A 16,034-nucleotide genomic window follows, 5' to 3' on the forward strand; every position below is an offset into this window, starting at 1 on the left:
ATTGTTTCTCTTCGGCTACTGATTCACGCATGCCATGTTAGCCCGCGCATTTGTTTACTTTGCTCAACTCGGTGCCATTCTCCGGTCGCAACCGGCCTCCCCTGGATGACCCTTTGATTGGGCGGATTGATTGGATGATTGGATGGCGCGTCTAGGGAGGGGAAGCGAATGGGTGGAGTTCAAAAAAGGTTGTTTGAACGACTCCCCTACCGCGACCGCGAGCCACTCAGCTCGCGGAGAGCAGTCGTATGAGATGATTGGTGAGATCTGAACGGGCGGATTGGTCGAAGCTCGAACAGTAGGAGACTGGAGATTGGCGCAGTAACTGCCGGGGTAGAAGTTGCAAGTGAGATTTTGTAGAACGTACCTTGAATGAAGCCCTCGCAACGCGGGAATTTGACAGATAACTTGATGTTTGGAAGAGTGATGATTTGTTCAAGCGGTCAGTCAGCTTCGGAAAGGTTGGGCATCAGCGGGCGGACAGCAGGCTGTGGCGCAGGTCCGGCTTTCCAGGCAAAAATACGGGCGGGGGATTGGCTGTCTTTTTGTATCAGAGCTGCCCAACCGGCAGACAGCTGACTTGTCACCAGCCTCACTTCTTGCCTGCCTTATGACGGCATACGCTAGCCACCTCACGGACACGTGCGTGTGGAAACCGAGCTAACATCAATGTTTTTCCTTTGCCGAAACGCACAAGCCAGATTGTGACCCAGGCCTAGGCTGGCGCTGCAGATCCACTCTACCTACACAGAGCCCCACCCCAAATTTCTATTTTTCTATGAGCAGTTCTGCAGCTCTGATTTTTTGATTCCGCTGAAGCACTCCAACGGAATCTTCCCAGATCCTAACCAGGACTGTCGCCTTTATCCAGGCAACATGACCGCCACGCTTGGCTTGCCCGACGATGAGATCGATCGTCTCCTCTCGGAGGCCGAGGCTCGGCTTTCTGGTAACTGCAGCCCAGATGCCGCGGGCGCCATGACTGCTACGACGGTTCCGGCAACTGTTGCAGCACCTGTTACGGCGTCTGTGGCGGTAACTGCTGGGGAACATACAGCAGTTGCGGACAAGAAGTCTGAAATGCTGTCACTTCGGGTTCCCCAGCTTGCCCAGAAGAAGAAGGTATGCTTATGGCTCTCCCCTCTCCACGTGTTCTATGATGATAGCAAATCCCAACCTTAATGACGCTGGCAACATCCCGTTATGGGGCCTGAGCTGGCACCAAAATGATTACCTTCATATCATAGTTACTCTGATTGAACACCCCTTGGCTCATTCTATTTGCTCGCTTCGTCGGTTCAATATACTCACCAGAGATAGGGGCCCCCAGATACACTCTCGGAGTGGTACAACCTACCTCGCACAAACTTGACGCCCGAGCTAAAGCGCGACCTCCAAGTCCTGCGGATGCGTGACGTGGTTGCAATGGGCAAGCAGTTCTTCAAGCGAGATACCCGCAAAGACTTCGTCCCCGAGTATAGTCAGGTGGGCACCATCATTGCTGGGGCCACTGATGGTATTAGCGGGCGCCTGACGCGCAAGGAGCGGAAGCGGACGATCGTTGAGGAAGTGTTGTCGGGCGAGAACGTCAATAAGTTCAAGAGCAAGTACCAGGACATCCAGGTACAGAAGAGCAGCGGGAGGAAGGGGTACTACAAGAAGCTGGTCGCTGGCCGGAGGAAGCGGAACGGATGAAGCGATATTAGGGGTATACTTGCAACAGTATCCTGCGAGCGCCTTCCGGTTGGTCACGCGCGCTACTCATATTCTCCGTCTGCGCCATGCGGCACCTCACCACCACCAGGGAGTTCACGAGGCGAAGGCCTTGGTATTTCGGGCTGCCCCAACGCCGATGCAATACCCGCCGGCGCAGTTCCGGCTACCTTGAGCATCTGGAGTCTGTCACGTAGGCCCAGATGACGATGTCTCTCCGACGAGCTCCAGAGCCTCGAAGACAGAGGTCGCCCTTAGGACAGATGACCCACCTAGGTAATCACATTAGGCTACATCTTGCTACGGCAAGTCCAATACAAACAAAACGTCGAGTCGACTTGGAAAAGTACCTTGTTTTCTGCTTCTGAACCTGAAGTGCAGGCTGTCTGCGGGGGTGATGTTTTTGGCTGAGCTGAAGTTCTCGGCGGGTGCTGATATCGATAAGAACCCTGACCATTCGCGCGCCAAAAATTGGTGCCGCGCCAGAGCGATCCATCCGAGTTCGACATCCACCACAGTTAACGGTCACGCAGACATGAATTCACCCCGGTTAATAAGGCCATTACGGCCTCTAGTCCAAGGCCAATGCGTAAGACTGGATTAAGTGCTATCTTAGCTCAAAGGCTTTATCTAACTCCATATGACAGGCCCTCACAGCACCTCGATCGGCCGTGGTCGGCGTCCCGCGAGCCTCGACGCAGCCTCGCACCTTTGCTTCGGTGTGAGTAGCAATGTCATCTCGGCGATGCCCTCGGCTACTGACAGAGGACCGGTAGAGCCGATGAGCCCACTCCCGCAAAGTCGAGGTCAGTTAGCCCAGCACGAACTCCATCCGACGACCATGCACCTCCAGCCCCTTCGAAGCCCCCTGCGAGCCAGACACAAGGAAAGCAACTAACGTCGCAGCCAGCGCCCAACCAACCGCCACCCAATCTGCCGCGACGACCAGCGACTCCAATGCGACGCGCGTCTCCCGCATGCCCCGCGCCCTGGAGGCGCTCTACCTGAAGCCGCTCCGGCGGCAGGCCGAGTACGGGGTGCCGTCGTGCGACCTGCAGCTGCGGTCCTACTCGGTGCGCAACCTCGAGTTCTTCTGCGACTTTGCGCTGCGCGCGGCCTACTACCTGAACCTACCCGCGTATGGGCCGGTGCCGCTGCCGCGGCTGGTCGAGCGCTGGACGGTGCCCAAGTCGACCTTCATCTTCAAGAAGAGCCAGGAGAACTTTGAGCGCATCACGCTGCGGCGGCTGATCCAGATCCGCGACGGCCATCCGGAGACGGTCAACCTGTGGCTGGCGTTCCTGCAGAAGCATGCCTACTATGGGATCGGTATGAAGGCGAATATCTGGGAGTTTAGCAAGTTGGGTATGTGTTTGCTGCTTTGCTCTTTTGCTGTGCTTTTTTTATTTTTTGTTGTTGTTGTTGTTGTTGTTGTTGTTGTTGTTCTTGGTATGTGCCTAGTGAGGGTATCATGACTAATGTGAAAATTCGCAATAGGCGTTGGGAAGGAGATGGACAAGAGCATCCAAGAGACGGAGAAGCTGCTGGAGGACAAGTGGGAGCATCTGGGCTACATGGAGAGACGGCCCGAACACAGGGCCAAAGGCAAGGAGCCCGGAGAGCACCAGCCTCCGGCCGCGGAGCTTGCCGAGTACCTTGCCGCGGAGAGGAGGAGGGTTTTTGGCGGGCGGTAACGCTAGTTGTGTGGTGTTTTAGTGTATTTGTAGGAAGAGCTGAACGGCATGTATGCAGTATTGCATGGACGTGTATGGTACATTACTGGATACATACGAATACTGCAGCTTATGTCCATCACTTGACGCTTCCTGTAAGTTGAGAGGCATAACAAGTCAATGTCCAGTATAGTGCCCAGCTGTTAAGCCGAATTGCGTCTATATGACAACTCCAAAATATCGCTCTAGTTGCGTCTCGCTGGCGGAGGGAGGGCGCCTGAGGCCGCCTCCTTTTTATTTTCCTAGACCCACAATAACTTCACACACATCCAGTGTCTCTCATCACCACGCCACGCAGCCGACGGAGGCGAGGTAAAGGGCCGACATACAACGGCCCAGTTAGCTCATGTATAGTTGGGCTGGAGAAACGGGGTCGGCGTATTTGTTCGTTTCATCTCAATGCATCATCGGTGTAGTGTGGCCCGCAATGCCTGGCGGCATCTTAGTCGGGTGCGCGATTCACACCCGCCAATACGAAGAAGGCTAGCATCGACAACGGCCGCAGCGGTCACTACAACGGTACCGAAGCAGCGTCTGACGCGGCACTTCACCTCTGGGACAGACCATGATGATAACTCACAAGCACCACTTTTCTCTTCGCCAAACGGGGGTGGAAAGAACGATGCAACGGCAGAAACGGCAGCTGCTTATGACGGGGATGGGATGGTCATCTTCTCGGGCATTCAGCCGACGGGCGTGCCGCACCTTGGAAACTACCTCGGCGCCATGCGCGAGTGGAAGCGGTTACAGGACACGGCGCAGCCTTCGACGAAGCTGTTCTTCTGCGTCGTCGACCTGCACGCCATGACGGTGCCGCGGCCGAGAGAGGAGCTCTACGAGAACAGGATCCAGATGCTGGCCGCCCTGCTCGCCATAGGGCTCGACCCGAAGCGCTGCACCATCTTCTTCCAGTCGGCCGTGCCGGGCCACGCGGAGCTGCAGTGGATTCTGAGCTGCACGGCGTCGACGGGCTACCTGTCGCGCATGACGCAGTGGAAGAGCAAGATGCAGCTGGGCGAGGACGCCTCGCTCAACAGCGCAAAGGCGAGGAAGCACCTCAAGCACGGCCTCTTCTCGTATCCCATCCTGCAGGCGGCCGACGTGCTCCTCTACCGCGCCACGCACGTGCCCGTGGGCGAGGACCAGCGCCAGCACCTGGAGTTCGCGCGCGAGTGCGTCACCAACTTCAACCACGCCTACCGGACGGACTGCCTCGTGCCGCCCACGACGCTGATCTCGCCCGCCAAGCGCGTCATGTCGCTCACGAACCCGCTGCAGAAGATGTCCAAGTCGGACCCGTCGCCCAAGTCGCGCATCCACATCTCGGACTCGCCCGAGACGATCAACGCCCGGATCAAGGGCGCCCTGACCGACTCCGTGTCCGACACGGTCACGTACGACCGCGACAAGCGGCCCGGCGTGGCCAACCTGCTCGAGATGTTCGCCAGCTTCGACCCGCAGGGCCGCACGCCGGCCGAGCTGGGCGACGAGATGCGCGGCGTCAGGATCGTCGAGCTCAAGGAGATGGTGGCCGACGTCATCTGCCACGAGCTGGCGCAGGTCCGGCAGGACTATTTGTTTTACACCTCGCCCGAAAAGAGGACGCGTCTCCGCGACCTGGCAAACTACGGGAACAATAGGGCCGCCGAGGCCGCTGCCGAGACGATGGCGCTCGTCAGGGAGGCCGTCGGGCTGAATTCGATATGAGACCGGTTTATCGATGGATGAGTGGGTGATCGGCTTTGTAACTGTACAATAAGATAGATATCTCTAGGACGTGTAGGCTTGTGTAGTATAGTATGGCAAAGTGTTGATCTAACGTCCGGGACAACTTCTCGCTCTTTGGCTTGGCGGGTTGTCCAACAACGCGCCAGAGTACCTACACACTGGTACTGTTGTTTCCCTCACAGCCCAATATGACCATGCCCCCCGGTAGCGTCTATGTACAAAGACACCCCATTAAGGGATACCTAGCCGCAATTCGTTTCTCAAGTGCTTCCAGAGGGGCCGTCACCTCTGAACTCTGTACCTCACAACTGAGAGTTAAGACGGATGAAGGACACAACCCTTTACGGGGGCCACAAAGGGATCTCCACAAGATGTATCATTGCTGGTGCTGTGACAATATACCATACAGCCTGTAATGCCCTTAATTATCCATATGTCCAGCATCAAAGTCCAGCATCGGCAGCTTCACCCACAACTAGTTACCCAACCTCGAATAATGGCACGGCGCCAACTGAATCATATTATTCCAGCGGCCCATAACTAGCCCATCCGGTCTTGCATCCCTTACACCATACGGTCTGGTCACTCTCTTTACTGGCTTTGTAACCAATACCATCACAAAACTCTTTAAGCCATTTTCCTATTTCCCCCCCGGACTACACTCGCTATCAACCCTTTCCCAACTTCAAACCCGGCCCCCCTTCCCCCAGGCTCTCACTTCCGCCCGGCCCCGCTAAGAGGCATACGAGAAGTTGGACCCACGACAGGCCATCCAGAATTCCCTGACGACCTGGTTCGTCTGGCGCGATCCTCTTAACCTGTGTGCGCGCGCGGGAAGTGATTAGTTAGCAGACAAACTCGTCGGCAAAAAAAAAAAAGAAAAAAAAAAGAAAAAAAAGAAAAGAAAAGAAAAGAAAAAAAATAAAAAAAGAAAAAAAGAAAAAAAGAAAAAGAAACTCACCCAACAACCCTCCTAAGAAACATCTCCCTCTCCCCGCGGCCGACCCTCTCGGCCGCGCCGCCCACGCCAAACAGCGAGTCGTCCAGCAGCGCCTGACGCAGCCAGCTCTGGGCCTCGACGCGCGTCGTGACCAGCCGCTTGAGCGGCTCGCTCAGCTTGTCGAGCTCCGACCGAGCGGCGTGGCCCCCGATGTTGGACACGAGCGAGCGGGCGAGCAGCGGGCCCAGGTGCGACATTGCTGCGCTCAGGGTTTGCTGGATCTCATTATTATTCCCGCTGGAGCTGGAGGAGGAGGAGGAGGAGGAGGAGGTGGTGGTGGTGGTGGTGAGGGAATCTGGTTTGAGGGAGATGAAGTTCGCCTGGTTTTTGCCACACCCCCCACCCGAAGATACTAGTTAGAAAAAGGTACCCCGACAAAGTAGGGAGAGGAAAGCAAAGGAGGGGGAGGGCGCACCCAGAATTCGGCCGCTGCCCCCTTGGGGAGGGGCTCTTTGCTGTCGAGGACTTTGAGGGAAAACAGGAAAAAGAATTCGACCAGCGAGTGGTGCGCTGGATGGAAGACGGCTTCGGGGTATTTGGACATGACTTTGTCGACGAAGGAGATGCCGTTGAGCGAGACCTCCGTGTCGGCTTCTGGCTCTGAGTGTGGAAGTTAGAAGACGGAGACGGAAGACGATGCGGCATGGTAAAAAAGACAGAAAGATACCTGGCAGAGCCTGGAGGATGGAAATCACCCACGGCAGAAGCCGCCCCAGCTGCGCGGGCACGTAGACCTTTGGTCCGCGATAGAGGCTTCCGACGAACGAGCAGGCGGTGCTCAGCAGAGTGCCAATCCGCGGCGTCTCAAACCGCTGCTGGACGAAGTAGTCCGTCACGACGTCCGGCGGAAACACGAACGGGCCGAGCTCTGTCTCGGAGAAGCCGGCGCGGAAGATATTGCAGATGATCTCCACGACCTCCCCGCTGGCGTGGAAAACCCGTTGCACTTCCACCAGCACCCGCATGATGTTCTCTTGCAGGCCGGCGAGGCTTGTATTGCCGTGATGGGATGGCGGTTCGCTGTCCAGGTCGATGGGATGCTCCTTCACATCCTGCATGCCCTTGGCCATGCTGGCGAGGCATCTCATGGACCGGAGGGCAATCTGCAGTGCGATCTCCTCGACCGGCGGCACAGACTGCGGATTCGGTGGGTCGAGCCCTCGGAGGAAATCCGGATGTTGAAGGTTCAGCAGACTGGGGTTTGCCTTGAGCTGGACAGCGAGCTCAAAGTCTCGCTTGAGGAAGTTGTAGAGCTCCTCAAACATGCCCAGTCTCTGGGTTTCGTCTTTGATGGCCTGGATGATAGATGCGATGGAGAGCACGATCCTCTCCTCGGCCAGCGAGTCGAGCACCTGGCTGCTGCGGATGCTCTGGTAATGCCTGATAAACGCGCCGGCCTCCCCGGTGAGGATCGAGCGACATGAGGAGCAGAGCGTAGAGATGGAGCGCGCTGACGGGCCTCCAAGAACAGAGTCGCCCACAGCAGCAAAGAGCAGGTTGAGCACATTCGGCAGGAACTGCGAGTTGCGCTCAAAGTACTCGCAATACCGCTCGATCAGGGCCAGTCCCGTCTGCCGGAGGCGCAGCGGAATCAGGCCATGGCCCTGGCCCAGGAGGTCGAGGAAAGGAGAAGCGAAGACCTTGCTTAGCTCGGGGTCACATTTGGCGTCGTCCGAGATACAGTCGGAGAGCGCGCCGAGACAGAAGGCCGAGGCCTCGAGCTCGGGCCACGACTGAGCCGCGAGGCCCTGCAGGAAGAGACCGACGAAAAAGGAGACGAGGCTCAGGCCTTCGAGCGTGAAGACGGACTGGAGCATGTCGGTGACGTCCTTCCTGGCATCGCCGAAGGCCACGCGCTCGGTCGAGTCCCATTCCGCAAAGGTCTCGGCCGGCGGCCACTGGATCTTGCGCCAACAGTTCATCACCACAGCTTTGAGGTGCTGCTCGGCGTACGGTCTCCAGGTCTGGGCGGCCTGCTCGTCCGAGTATGTGGAATCGATCATGGTCTCGATGAACGTGGACCAGAACTCGAGCGCAGGGACGAAGATGGTGTCCTCGCCCACAAGGTAGCCGTCGGCAGCGAGGAGCCCACTCAGGCTCTCCAGAAACTGCTGCGAGCGGCGGTCGGTGCTATGCATGAGATCTTGCACCTTGGCGTCTCCGTAGGCCAGCATCAGCAGGCCGAACGCGATGCCGTCCTCGTGGTGATTGCCGTGGAGCAAGCGCCGGTAATGCTCGGCAGCCCAGGGGCTTTCGAACAGCGAGGCGAGGGCATTGTAGTGCTCGTTGGTGAAGAAAGCGGAATAGTTGGCCAGCACGTCGCTGAATAGCTCGGCGGTGGGCTGGAATAGGCTGTCGTCTGCAAAGCAGTTAATAGCAGGGCTGACGAGCTGCCTCAACTGGCCGACTAGCTCGGGGTTGGGTGATGCGCGCTGCGCATACAGAATCCAGGCCTGGTCATAGTCAGTTGTGCTGCCTCCGGAGCGTAGACTGTCTGCTGCCTGCTTCATTTCATCCAGCGGCGTGGGCTCACCTGGAAACAACTGAGGGCGTCTCCCTGAGTCTTCAGTTCCGGCTTGTCGGGAGGAGGTTCGAACCCGCGGGCGAGAAGACAGGCAGCATCGGAGGCATTTTTGACCAGGCGACCATGTACCTGGATGCTGGTACGGTTAGTCTCATATAGATATATACCTAAAAACGAGCTCGGAGCTTAGTATTATTATTACTCACAACTTGGGCGCCGTCATATCCGTCTTGCCAACCTCCTCGACAAGCGTGGTAGCGAACCATATCGCCACATTCAGCTTCGGGCGGTCCAGCTTGGCGACGAGGATATCGGTCTGGAGGGCATCGTCTAAGCTCTCCACGGGAGCTCCCCGTCCCAGATCCAGGCAGTAGATGAAATGCCGGATGCAATTGGGCCACAGGTGCGAGAAGTGCACAAAGTAGGTGACCAGCGCCGAGCACAGCTTCTTGGTCACGAAATTAGCTGCTCCATCGACAAGCGACTGGATGGTCCAGCCCATGATGCTTTCGAGGAGGCCCCTCGCATCGTCCTCACCCAAGCCGGCACTGTCCCGGTTGAGTTTGATGATGACAGTCAGGGCGGCATAGAACCTGATTTCGTCCTCACGGTGGGCAATCAGGCTCTGAGCGAGCTGCCATCCCTCGGGAGACCGCTGCAGCCGATGCAGAACCTCCTGAATCTTGGAGATGGTCTCGGGAGGGTTTGGCTGATAGAGTGCTCGGATTAACTGGCGAAATTGATCAGCTTCAGTTTCTTTAGAGAATCCCAACCCTGTCCTGCCCCTGCCATAGCCCAGGTCACTTACTGCTTCAACCTCGGCGAGGCTTGTCGGCAATGGCAGCTGCTCCATCGCACCGTCGGCCATCCCGCCTGTTAGTGCTGGGTTAGTATATCACCGGTCAAGAAGAAAGGCCCGACAAACGGAGCAGCTCTGCAAACAAGCAACGTCACTTAAAAGCTACGCTTTGAATCCCATGGCACAATGCGGGGTTGCTGAACTTCAAGCGTGAGAGATTTTGTGTTTTGTGTTTTACAAGTTCATTCTTCGCAGGGCACTTTCAATCTTTAAAAGACACTTGCCAGGTTGGGACTTCTTCTCGAAGCAACCTGAAGTTTGAATGGCCATCGCCTAAGTTACGCCGCAGGCACCTCAGCGGGTCCGATATGCTTCTAACAGCAACTTCAACTGCTCATTCATCAACAGTGAACAAACGGCCGGAACCAAGCAACTTAGGTGGTGTAGTGGAACCTTCGCTGATGAGTTCGCGATAAGTTAGAGCATCTCTGTGGATGTAACCCTAGAATGGGGGCGCTGAGGGGCCTGGTCGTGTATGCCATGCAGTTATCCGTTGCCCTGCCGATCATCGCCCGCAGAACGACTTATTTGGTAGGTACCTAGGTAGCTTAATATTGCGATAACGTTATGCACTCTTCACAACCTCGCGTACAGAATACCTACTTTAGTCTTCCATTCCCGTCTCTCTGCCGAGGGAAAGACTGATACTATGGCAAGCCACTGCAAGAGAAGGAGGAGCTGTTGAAGCTCCAAGTAGGTAAGGTGGGGTACCTTCCTTTTTCTAAAGCTACCCCGCTATGGACGTCACGGTAAGTAAACAGCGGGGAGCCACGGCCCATGAGTGGGGTTCTGTATCTGCACCTGTGACGGTCACCTTAAACCTGCGTACCTCCCGTTGCCGAATGAGAAACGCTATCGTGCATCCCGCCTGCCTAACTCGACATTTACCTACTCCGGCTTGGCTCTGACTTGGGCCCGACACGGTTAGGGCCAAACCTCCGTTGGGGAATCCATGTGGCACATATGGGCGCGGCATAGCTCGAACTCGGCCTCCTCGTTGTTGCTGCGTTCCCTCCCGGTCTCCCTGTCTCGATCCTGCCCACCCGCTTCTGCCATTGCTTTGCTTAGAGCTAAGAGGAGATTTCAAACCCAGACTGTTGGCTCACCCTCAGTTGAGGAGATGGAGACTGTCGACACAACAGCGCGGCTGGCCGCTCTGCGGTCGCTAATGAAGGAGAAGGGCGTCGATATCTATGGTATTCTCTCCCCGTCACGTGGGCCTGGGCTGTGCCGATGACTGACGATACACCCGCTCCGTAGTGGTACCGTCCGAGGACAGCCACGCCTCCGAGTACATTGCAGCATGCGACGCCCGGCGGGCTTTCATCTCTGGCTTCACCGGGTCGGCGGGAACCGCAGTAGTCACACACACCAAGGCCGCCCTCGCCACCGACGGCCGCTACTTCAACCAGGCCGGCAAACAGTTGGACGGCAACTGGCATCTCCTGAAGACGGGCATGCAAGATGTCCCGACATGGCAGGAGTGGACGGCCGGTGAGTCAGAGGGAGGCAAGACCGTGGGTGTCGATCCGACCCTGATCTCGAGCTCCATCGCCGAGAAGCTGGAAGAGAGCGTCAAGAAGAGCGGGGGTGCCGGGGTGAAGGCTGTCAGTGAGAACTTGGTGGATTTGGTTTGGGGAACCGACAGGCCTCCTCGCACCAATAACCCTATTGTGCTCCTACCGGAGAGGTATTCGGGGAAGGACACGGCAACAAAACTCAGCGAGCTGCGGAAGGAGCTGGGAAAGAAGAAGGCCGCTGGCTTCGTCTTGTCAATGCTTGATGAGATCGCGTGGCTCTTCAACCTCCGCGGCAGCGACATCGACTACAACCCAGTGTTCTTCTCGTACGCCATCGTTACGCAAGACTCGGCGACGCTGTATGTGGACGATTCTAAGCTGAACGAGGAGTGCCGGAAATATCTGGATCAGAACAAGGTCTCGATTAAGCCTTACGATACCTTGTTTGCGGATGCGAAGGCCTTAGCCAGCGCCGCAGAGGCGAATAGCGCTTCTGGCTCCTGCAAAAAGTACCTCGTATCCAACAAGGGATCTTGGGCGTTGAAACTCGCCCTCGGAGGGGACAAGTTCGTCGACGAGGTCAGAAGCCCGGTTGGTGACGCCAAAGCTGTCAAGAACGACACGGAGCTAGAAGGTATGAGGCAATGCCACATCCGGGATGGCGCCGCGTTGATCAAGTACTTTGCCTGGCTGGAGGATCAGCTTATCAACAAGAAGGCGGTCCTCGACGAGGTGGCCGCTGCTGACAAGCTGGAGGAGCTGCGCAAGGAACAAAAGGACTTCGTCGGCCTCTCCTTTGACACTATTTCATCAACAGGGCCAAAGTGAGTATCCCGGTCGTGGAAAAAGGCGAGATTTCTCTGCTGATGACGCTCCGCAGTGCTGCCGTTATCCACTACAAGCCAGAAAGGGGAGCATGTGCCGTCATCGACCCGAACGCCATCTATCTTTGCGATTCAGGGGGTCAGTATCTGGACGGCACGACCGACGTCACGAGAACGCTGCACTTCGGGACCCCGTCACCCCAAGAAAGGAAGGCCTATACGCTTGTGCTCAAGGGCAACATTGCGCTGGATACGGCAGTCTTCCCCAAGGGCACGACCGGTTTTGCCATCGACTGCTTAGCCCGGCAGTTCCTCTGGGTAAGCTGTCCAAAACCGATCAGTAACAACTGCTAGACTGATCGTCGGGCTAACACAACCCCCAGAAAACGGGCCTGGACTACCGCCACGGCACAGGTCATGGCGTGGGCTCGTACCTCAACGTTCACGAAGGGCCGATCGGCATCGGCACGAGGAAGCAGTACGCCGACGTCGCCCTCGCGGCGGGCAACGTGCTCTCCATCGAGCCGGGCTTCTACGAGGACGGCGCGTACGGCATCCGCATCGAGAACCTGGCACTTGTTCGCGAGGTCAAGACGGAGCACTCATTCGGCGACAAGCCCTTCCTCGGGTTCGAGCATGTCACCATGGTGCCGTACTGCCGCAACCTTATCGACGTGACGCTGCTCACCAAGGAAGAGAAGGAGTGGCTGAATGAGAGCAACGGGCAGATCCGCAAGTGCATGGAGGGGTACTTCGCGGATGATGCGCTGACTAAAGCGTGGTTGGAGAGGGAGACGCAGCCTTTTTGAAATCTATCTATGTAGCGATTTGACCGTCGAGTCGAGTGAGGAATATGATTGATTATCAAGGCTGCAAGCCGGCGGTTCGTCAGTTCGTCTATGGGCATAACGGCGCTCTTCCCTGCCATGAAAGGAGAAAACCCCAAGCGGGAACCACTATTCCCCTGAGAAGGACATGAAGGCCGAGAGGGCAAAGGCCAGGGCGAACGAGAGCTTGAATGCCATGTGCCGGTTCAGCGCTGCTAGGACTGGTGACGATTTGGCGCGGTCCTTGAGCCTGAGGTATCCGATCAGGTCTATCCCGTTGCGCGCGGCGATCTGGTAAGCCGGGGCGGGAATTAGGGCCGCTCGTGTCAGCAGAATAGCAGTGGTGGAAAAAGGGGGGGCAGTCCCCTTGCGAATAGGAACAGAGGAACAGGAGATGGCATTCATTGTAAAGCGCAAAGAACTCGAGTACACTGACAAACGACGGCCCAAAGGGTGATATGAAGCGGAAATCGGGATGGTATATGCGAGAGACATGTGAACAGAGACGTACCTGGATAACCGCCATCCCGATGCCTGCTAGTAGGACAAGTGTTTTGGAGAAGACGCTGACTAGGAGGCCTGCTGCGAAGCCTATGTATGGAGTTGTGGGTTAAGTTGATGATACACATATTGGGTAAGGAATAGAACAAAGTTAAGCGTACCGGACAGGCTACCCCCAGAGAGCTGCTTGATCGTGTCCGCGTCGAGGAACTCTTTCCTCCCCGGTTCCTGGCCACCGCTTGATCGCAAACGTGTTTGGGATACTGGCACACTGTCGAATCGCATGGGCTGTTGCCGGTGGACTGCCACGAGGCCGGTGCTGAGGCCGAGGCCGAGACCGAGGGGGAGAGCGGTCCGTCGTAGGGCGGTGCGGGTTAGGGTCCGGCTGAGCCGGAAGGTGGACGTTGGTGATGCCATTTTTTGCCGTCAATCGGATGGGCTATGACACCTCTGGCCTGTCTGTGAATTGTTTCAGACTTATGGATGCTTCCTGTATTTTGATATCTTGGCTCGGAAGCGGGTTATATGCAAGTGTGGAGGGTTGGTGACCGCCGGTTGGAGCCAACGCGATGCGCTGGTTTAACTGTACAGTGTGACGTAATCGGCTAGGTACTGAGGAGATCACTGGATTGCGCGACAAAGTTCGCGTTCTCTTGACGCGGAATAGGAGGTGTGGTCTACAACAACACATCCTACCGGTCTCGAGTGCGGGAACTCAGGTTTATGATCAGTGGCCCCAGGAGAACAGTGGTTGATTGCAAGCTCGAAGTGAGTCAAGAATAGGGTTCTCCCGTTGCCTGGCTGGTACCCCTGGGCCGCCCACACCGTTTGTGATGGCCGTGGTTATGAAACTCAATGGCGATGCTGCCACAAGCAATATAATTTGATAAAACATGAGAAAAAGTGATGCTACCGCGAATCGAACATGTGGTCCCACAATCTCCACAGCAGGGTTGCACACACAGAGGATGTTAGACGATTTCTCACAGCTCGACCACATCGCCACAAAGATGTTTCGTGACGATTTGTGTGCGGTTGCAGGGGGTGTTGGAAGGAGTGCCCACCATGGGAACTTATATACCCGTTCTTTGATGTCACCACTGCGCATTGGGCCACGGCAGCTGCCTCACCCTGTCTCACCTCCCTCTGGTCTGACCGTGCTACGTCCTCATCCTCATCCAGACCACCTCACCTCGGCAGCAAAAGCCCAAAAGAGAAACTTTGGCGATGCCGCCTTAACCCATGAACTGAACACCAACATTGGATACCACAGTGATTGCAACCGAAGTAAGTTAGTCCAAAAAGAATTACCGTAGTAACCGACTCGGCAACCCTCCGTAGAGGGAAGGTTGCTCAGCTACAGGTCGAGGTGCGTACCTCAATTGCCAGGCAGCCCTGGCCAGTGCGAGTGAGTTCGGTTCTGGGTCGGCCAGTGGTCGATACCGAACCCGCGTGCCCGCTAGGCCCAGCCCCCTGGGAAGCTGCTTGAACATGCCTGTAGAAGGCTTGTATATCAAGGACAATTGCCCTTGACGTTGCTCGGCTCACGTGGAATCAATTGCTAGTCAAAAAAAGCCCCGGGATATGATCTCTTTGCTTGCTACAAGGGTAGCATGTCCCAGTCTCGTCAGGTATAACAGCGTCTTCCGTTACAATCACATCATTAGGTAGCCCATCACATTCTTGTACATCTCCCTGATCGTCACCCTCATATTCCCCGGCGTAGCGGCAGAAAATGTAGCACGAACGTACCGCCCCGACGGAGGAGAACTCAGTTAGACTGGCACTTGGCCTTACCTGCCTTCCTTCCCATTTCTGGCAGCCAGTCGTATTTCGTGGGACAAGATGGAATCTGAGTTATGACAGTCAACGACCTCTCGACAACTTTAATGCGACGAGGGCTGATGTGGCAGCAGCCAAGACGGTGGCCATAAGAAGGCTAGTGTATGTCGGGGCGTACTTGGAATTGCCAGCGTCACTGTGTGACAAGGAGGCGAGAATGGAGTTCCTCGCAGCTATTGATGTATCAGCTGCACCCCGTTAAGGCTACCAGAACAGAGAACATTCACCTTTCAAGTAATCAACAACTTGCTTGCATCCGTCGTACTTCCCACGCCAGCACTTCGTGATGATGCTGCCGACAGCCCCTAGGGACTTGGTGTCGGGATATTGGCCCTTGGAGTAGCGCGAGCGAATCACGCTGTCAGAGAGCCCAGCATATGGCGGACAGCCCGTCATCAACTCGTAGTTTGTGGAACCGAGCGCAAATATGTCACCTTTGCGGGACAGTCCGCGCCCTGGGCAGGTGTGGCTTTCATTTGTAGCGATCAGAAGCGGAGAGCCATCGAGCGAAGACCCGGCGAAATCTGCTAGCTTTGCGTCAAGGCGCCAGTCAATTAGCACGTTGAAGCCTTGGACGTCTCCATGGATGACACCGCATTCGTGAACGAAATCAAGAGCTTCGGCAACCTGGAGCCGACCGCATCCTAGTCTTCTCATCGGCGGCGTTCTCGTCAAGGTATGATCGGACGTTGCCGTGACAGACATGATCAAGGCGGATCCCATGTTTGAAGGTTCCGTAGAAGATCGGGATCCCTTTTTGGCCGCCGCGCTCGATGAAACGCTCATAGATCTGTCGCTCGATGTCGATCTCTGGGGAGTGGTCCCCATCAAGCCGGATTTTGATGACCGTTAACGTGTGCTTGTCAAGGAGGACTATTCCACTGTTACCGCCTCCGATGTAATCTTTAAAGTCAAAACCGGTAGGGAGATTGATGAGACTGGTATTGTCTGCCATTTTGAACG

The 16,034-nt window shown here is 56.3% G+C and overlaps 5 protein-coding genes across 5 annotated transcripts; 2 read left to right on the forward strand and 3 right to left on the reverse strand.

The window, feature by feature from the left end:
• The first annotated feature begins 653 nt into the window (after positions 1-653).
• B0T15DRAFT_577627 (uncharacterized protein) lies at positions 654-5,273 on the forward strand. The gene is made up of 13 exons (XM_062871062.1): positions 654-1,122; positions 1,321-1,649; positions 1,724-1,906; positions 2,095-2,230; positions 2,289-2,302; positions 2,371-2,434; positions 2,479-2,519; positions 2,624-3,078; positions 3,211-3,403; positions 3,516-3,541; positions 3,720-3,784; positions 3,893-3,965; positions 4,081-5,273. The coding sequence occupies exons 1-13, from the start codon at positions 877-879 to the stop codon at positions 5,151-5,153; spliced, it is 2,898 nt and encodes a 965-aa protein (XP_062718329.1). The 5' UTR covers positions 654-876; the 3' UTR covers positions 5,154-5,273.
• A 602-nt stretch (positions 5,274-5,875) lies between these two features.
• On the reverse strand, positions 5,876-9,785 carry B0T15DRAFT_543219 (armadillo-type protein). The gene is made up of 7 exons (XM_062869975.1): positions 9,507-9,785; positions 8,905-9,428; positions 8,708-8,834; positions 6,842-8,627; positions 6,590-6,774; positions 6,136-6,494; positions 5,876-5,992 (listed from the first exon to the last, which is right to left on the reverse strand). Exons 1-7 carry the CDS (start codon positions 9,564-9,566, stop codon positions 5,908-5,910), a joined length of 3,126 nt encoding a protein of 1,041 aa, XP_062718330.1. The 5' UTR covers positions 9,567-9,785; the 3' UTR covers positions 5,876-5,907.
• A 571-nt stretch (positions 9,786-10,356) lies between these two features.
• B0T15DRAFT_543223 (peptidase M24, structural domain-containing protein) lies at positions 10,357-12,752 on the forward strand. Its single transcript, XM_062869976.1, has 4 exons — positions 10,357-10,753; positions 10,818-11,901; positions 11,958-12,219; positions 12,285-12,752. Exons 1-4 carry the CDS (start codon positions 10,510-10,512, stop codon positions 12,708-12,710), a joined length of 2,016 nt encoding a protein of 671 aa, XP_062718331.1. The 5' UTR covers positions 10,357-10,509; the 3' UTR covers positions 12,711-12,752.
• B0T15DRAFT_309473 (uncharacterized protein) lies at positions 12,728-13,800 on the reverse strand. The gene is made up of 3 exons (XM_062863906.1): positions 13,391-13,800; positions 13,240-13,319; positions 12,728-13,019 (listed from the first exon to the last, which is right to left on the reverse strand). Exons 1-3 carry the CDS (start codon positions 13,644-13,646, stop codon positions 12,858-12,860), a joined length of 498 nt encoding a protein of 165 aa, XP_062718332.1. The 5' UTR covers positions 13,647-13,800; the 3' UTR covers positions 12,728-12,857.
• Positions 13,801-15,204: 1,404 nt separating this feature from the next.
• On the reverse strand, positions 15,205-16,026 carry B0T15DRAFT_497014 (kinase-like domain-containing protein; the record flags this gene model as incomplete). The annotated part of the gene is made up of 3 exons (XM_062867234.1): positions 15,205-15,244; positions 15,337-15,698; positions 15,775-16,026. The coding sequence occupies 3 exons, from the start codon at positions 16,024-16,026 to the stop codon at positions 15,205-15,207; spliced, it is 654 nt and encodes a 217-aa protein (XP_062718333.1).
• Positions 16,027-16,034: the final 8 nt, after the last annotated feature.

This window comes from Chaetomium strumarium, assembly GCF_033439665.1.
Source record: "Chaetomium strumarium strain CBS 333.67 chromosome Unknown B0T15scaffold_7, whole genome shotgun sequence".
NCBI lineage: Eukaryota > Fungi > Ascomycota > Sordariomycetes > Sordariales > Chaetomiaceae > Chaetomium > Chaetomium strumarium.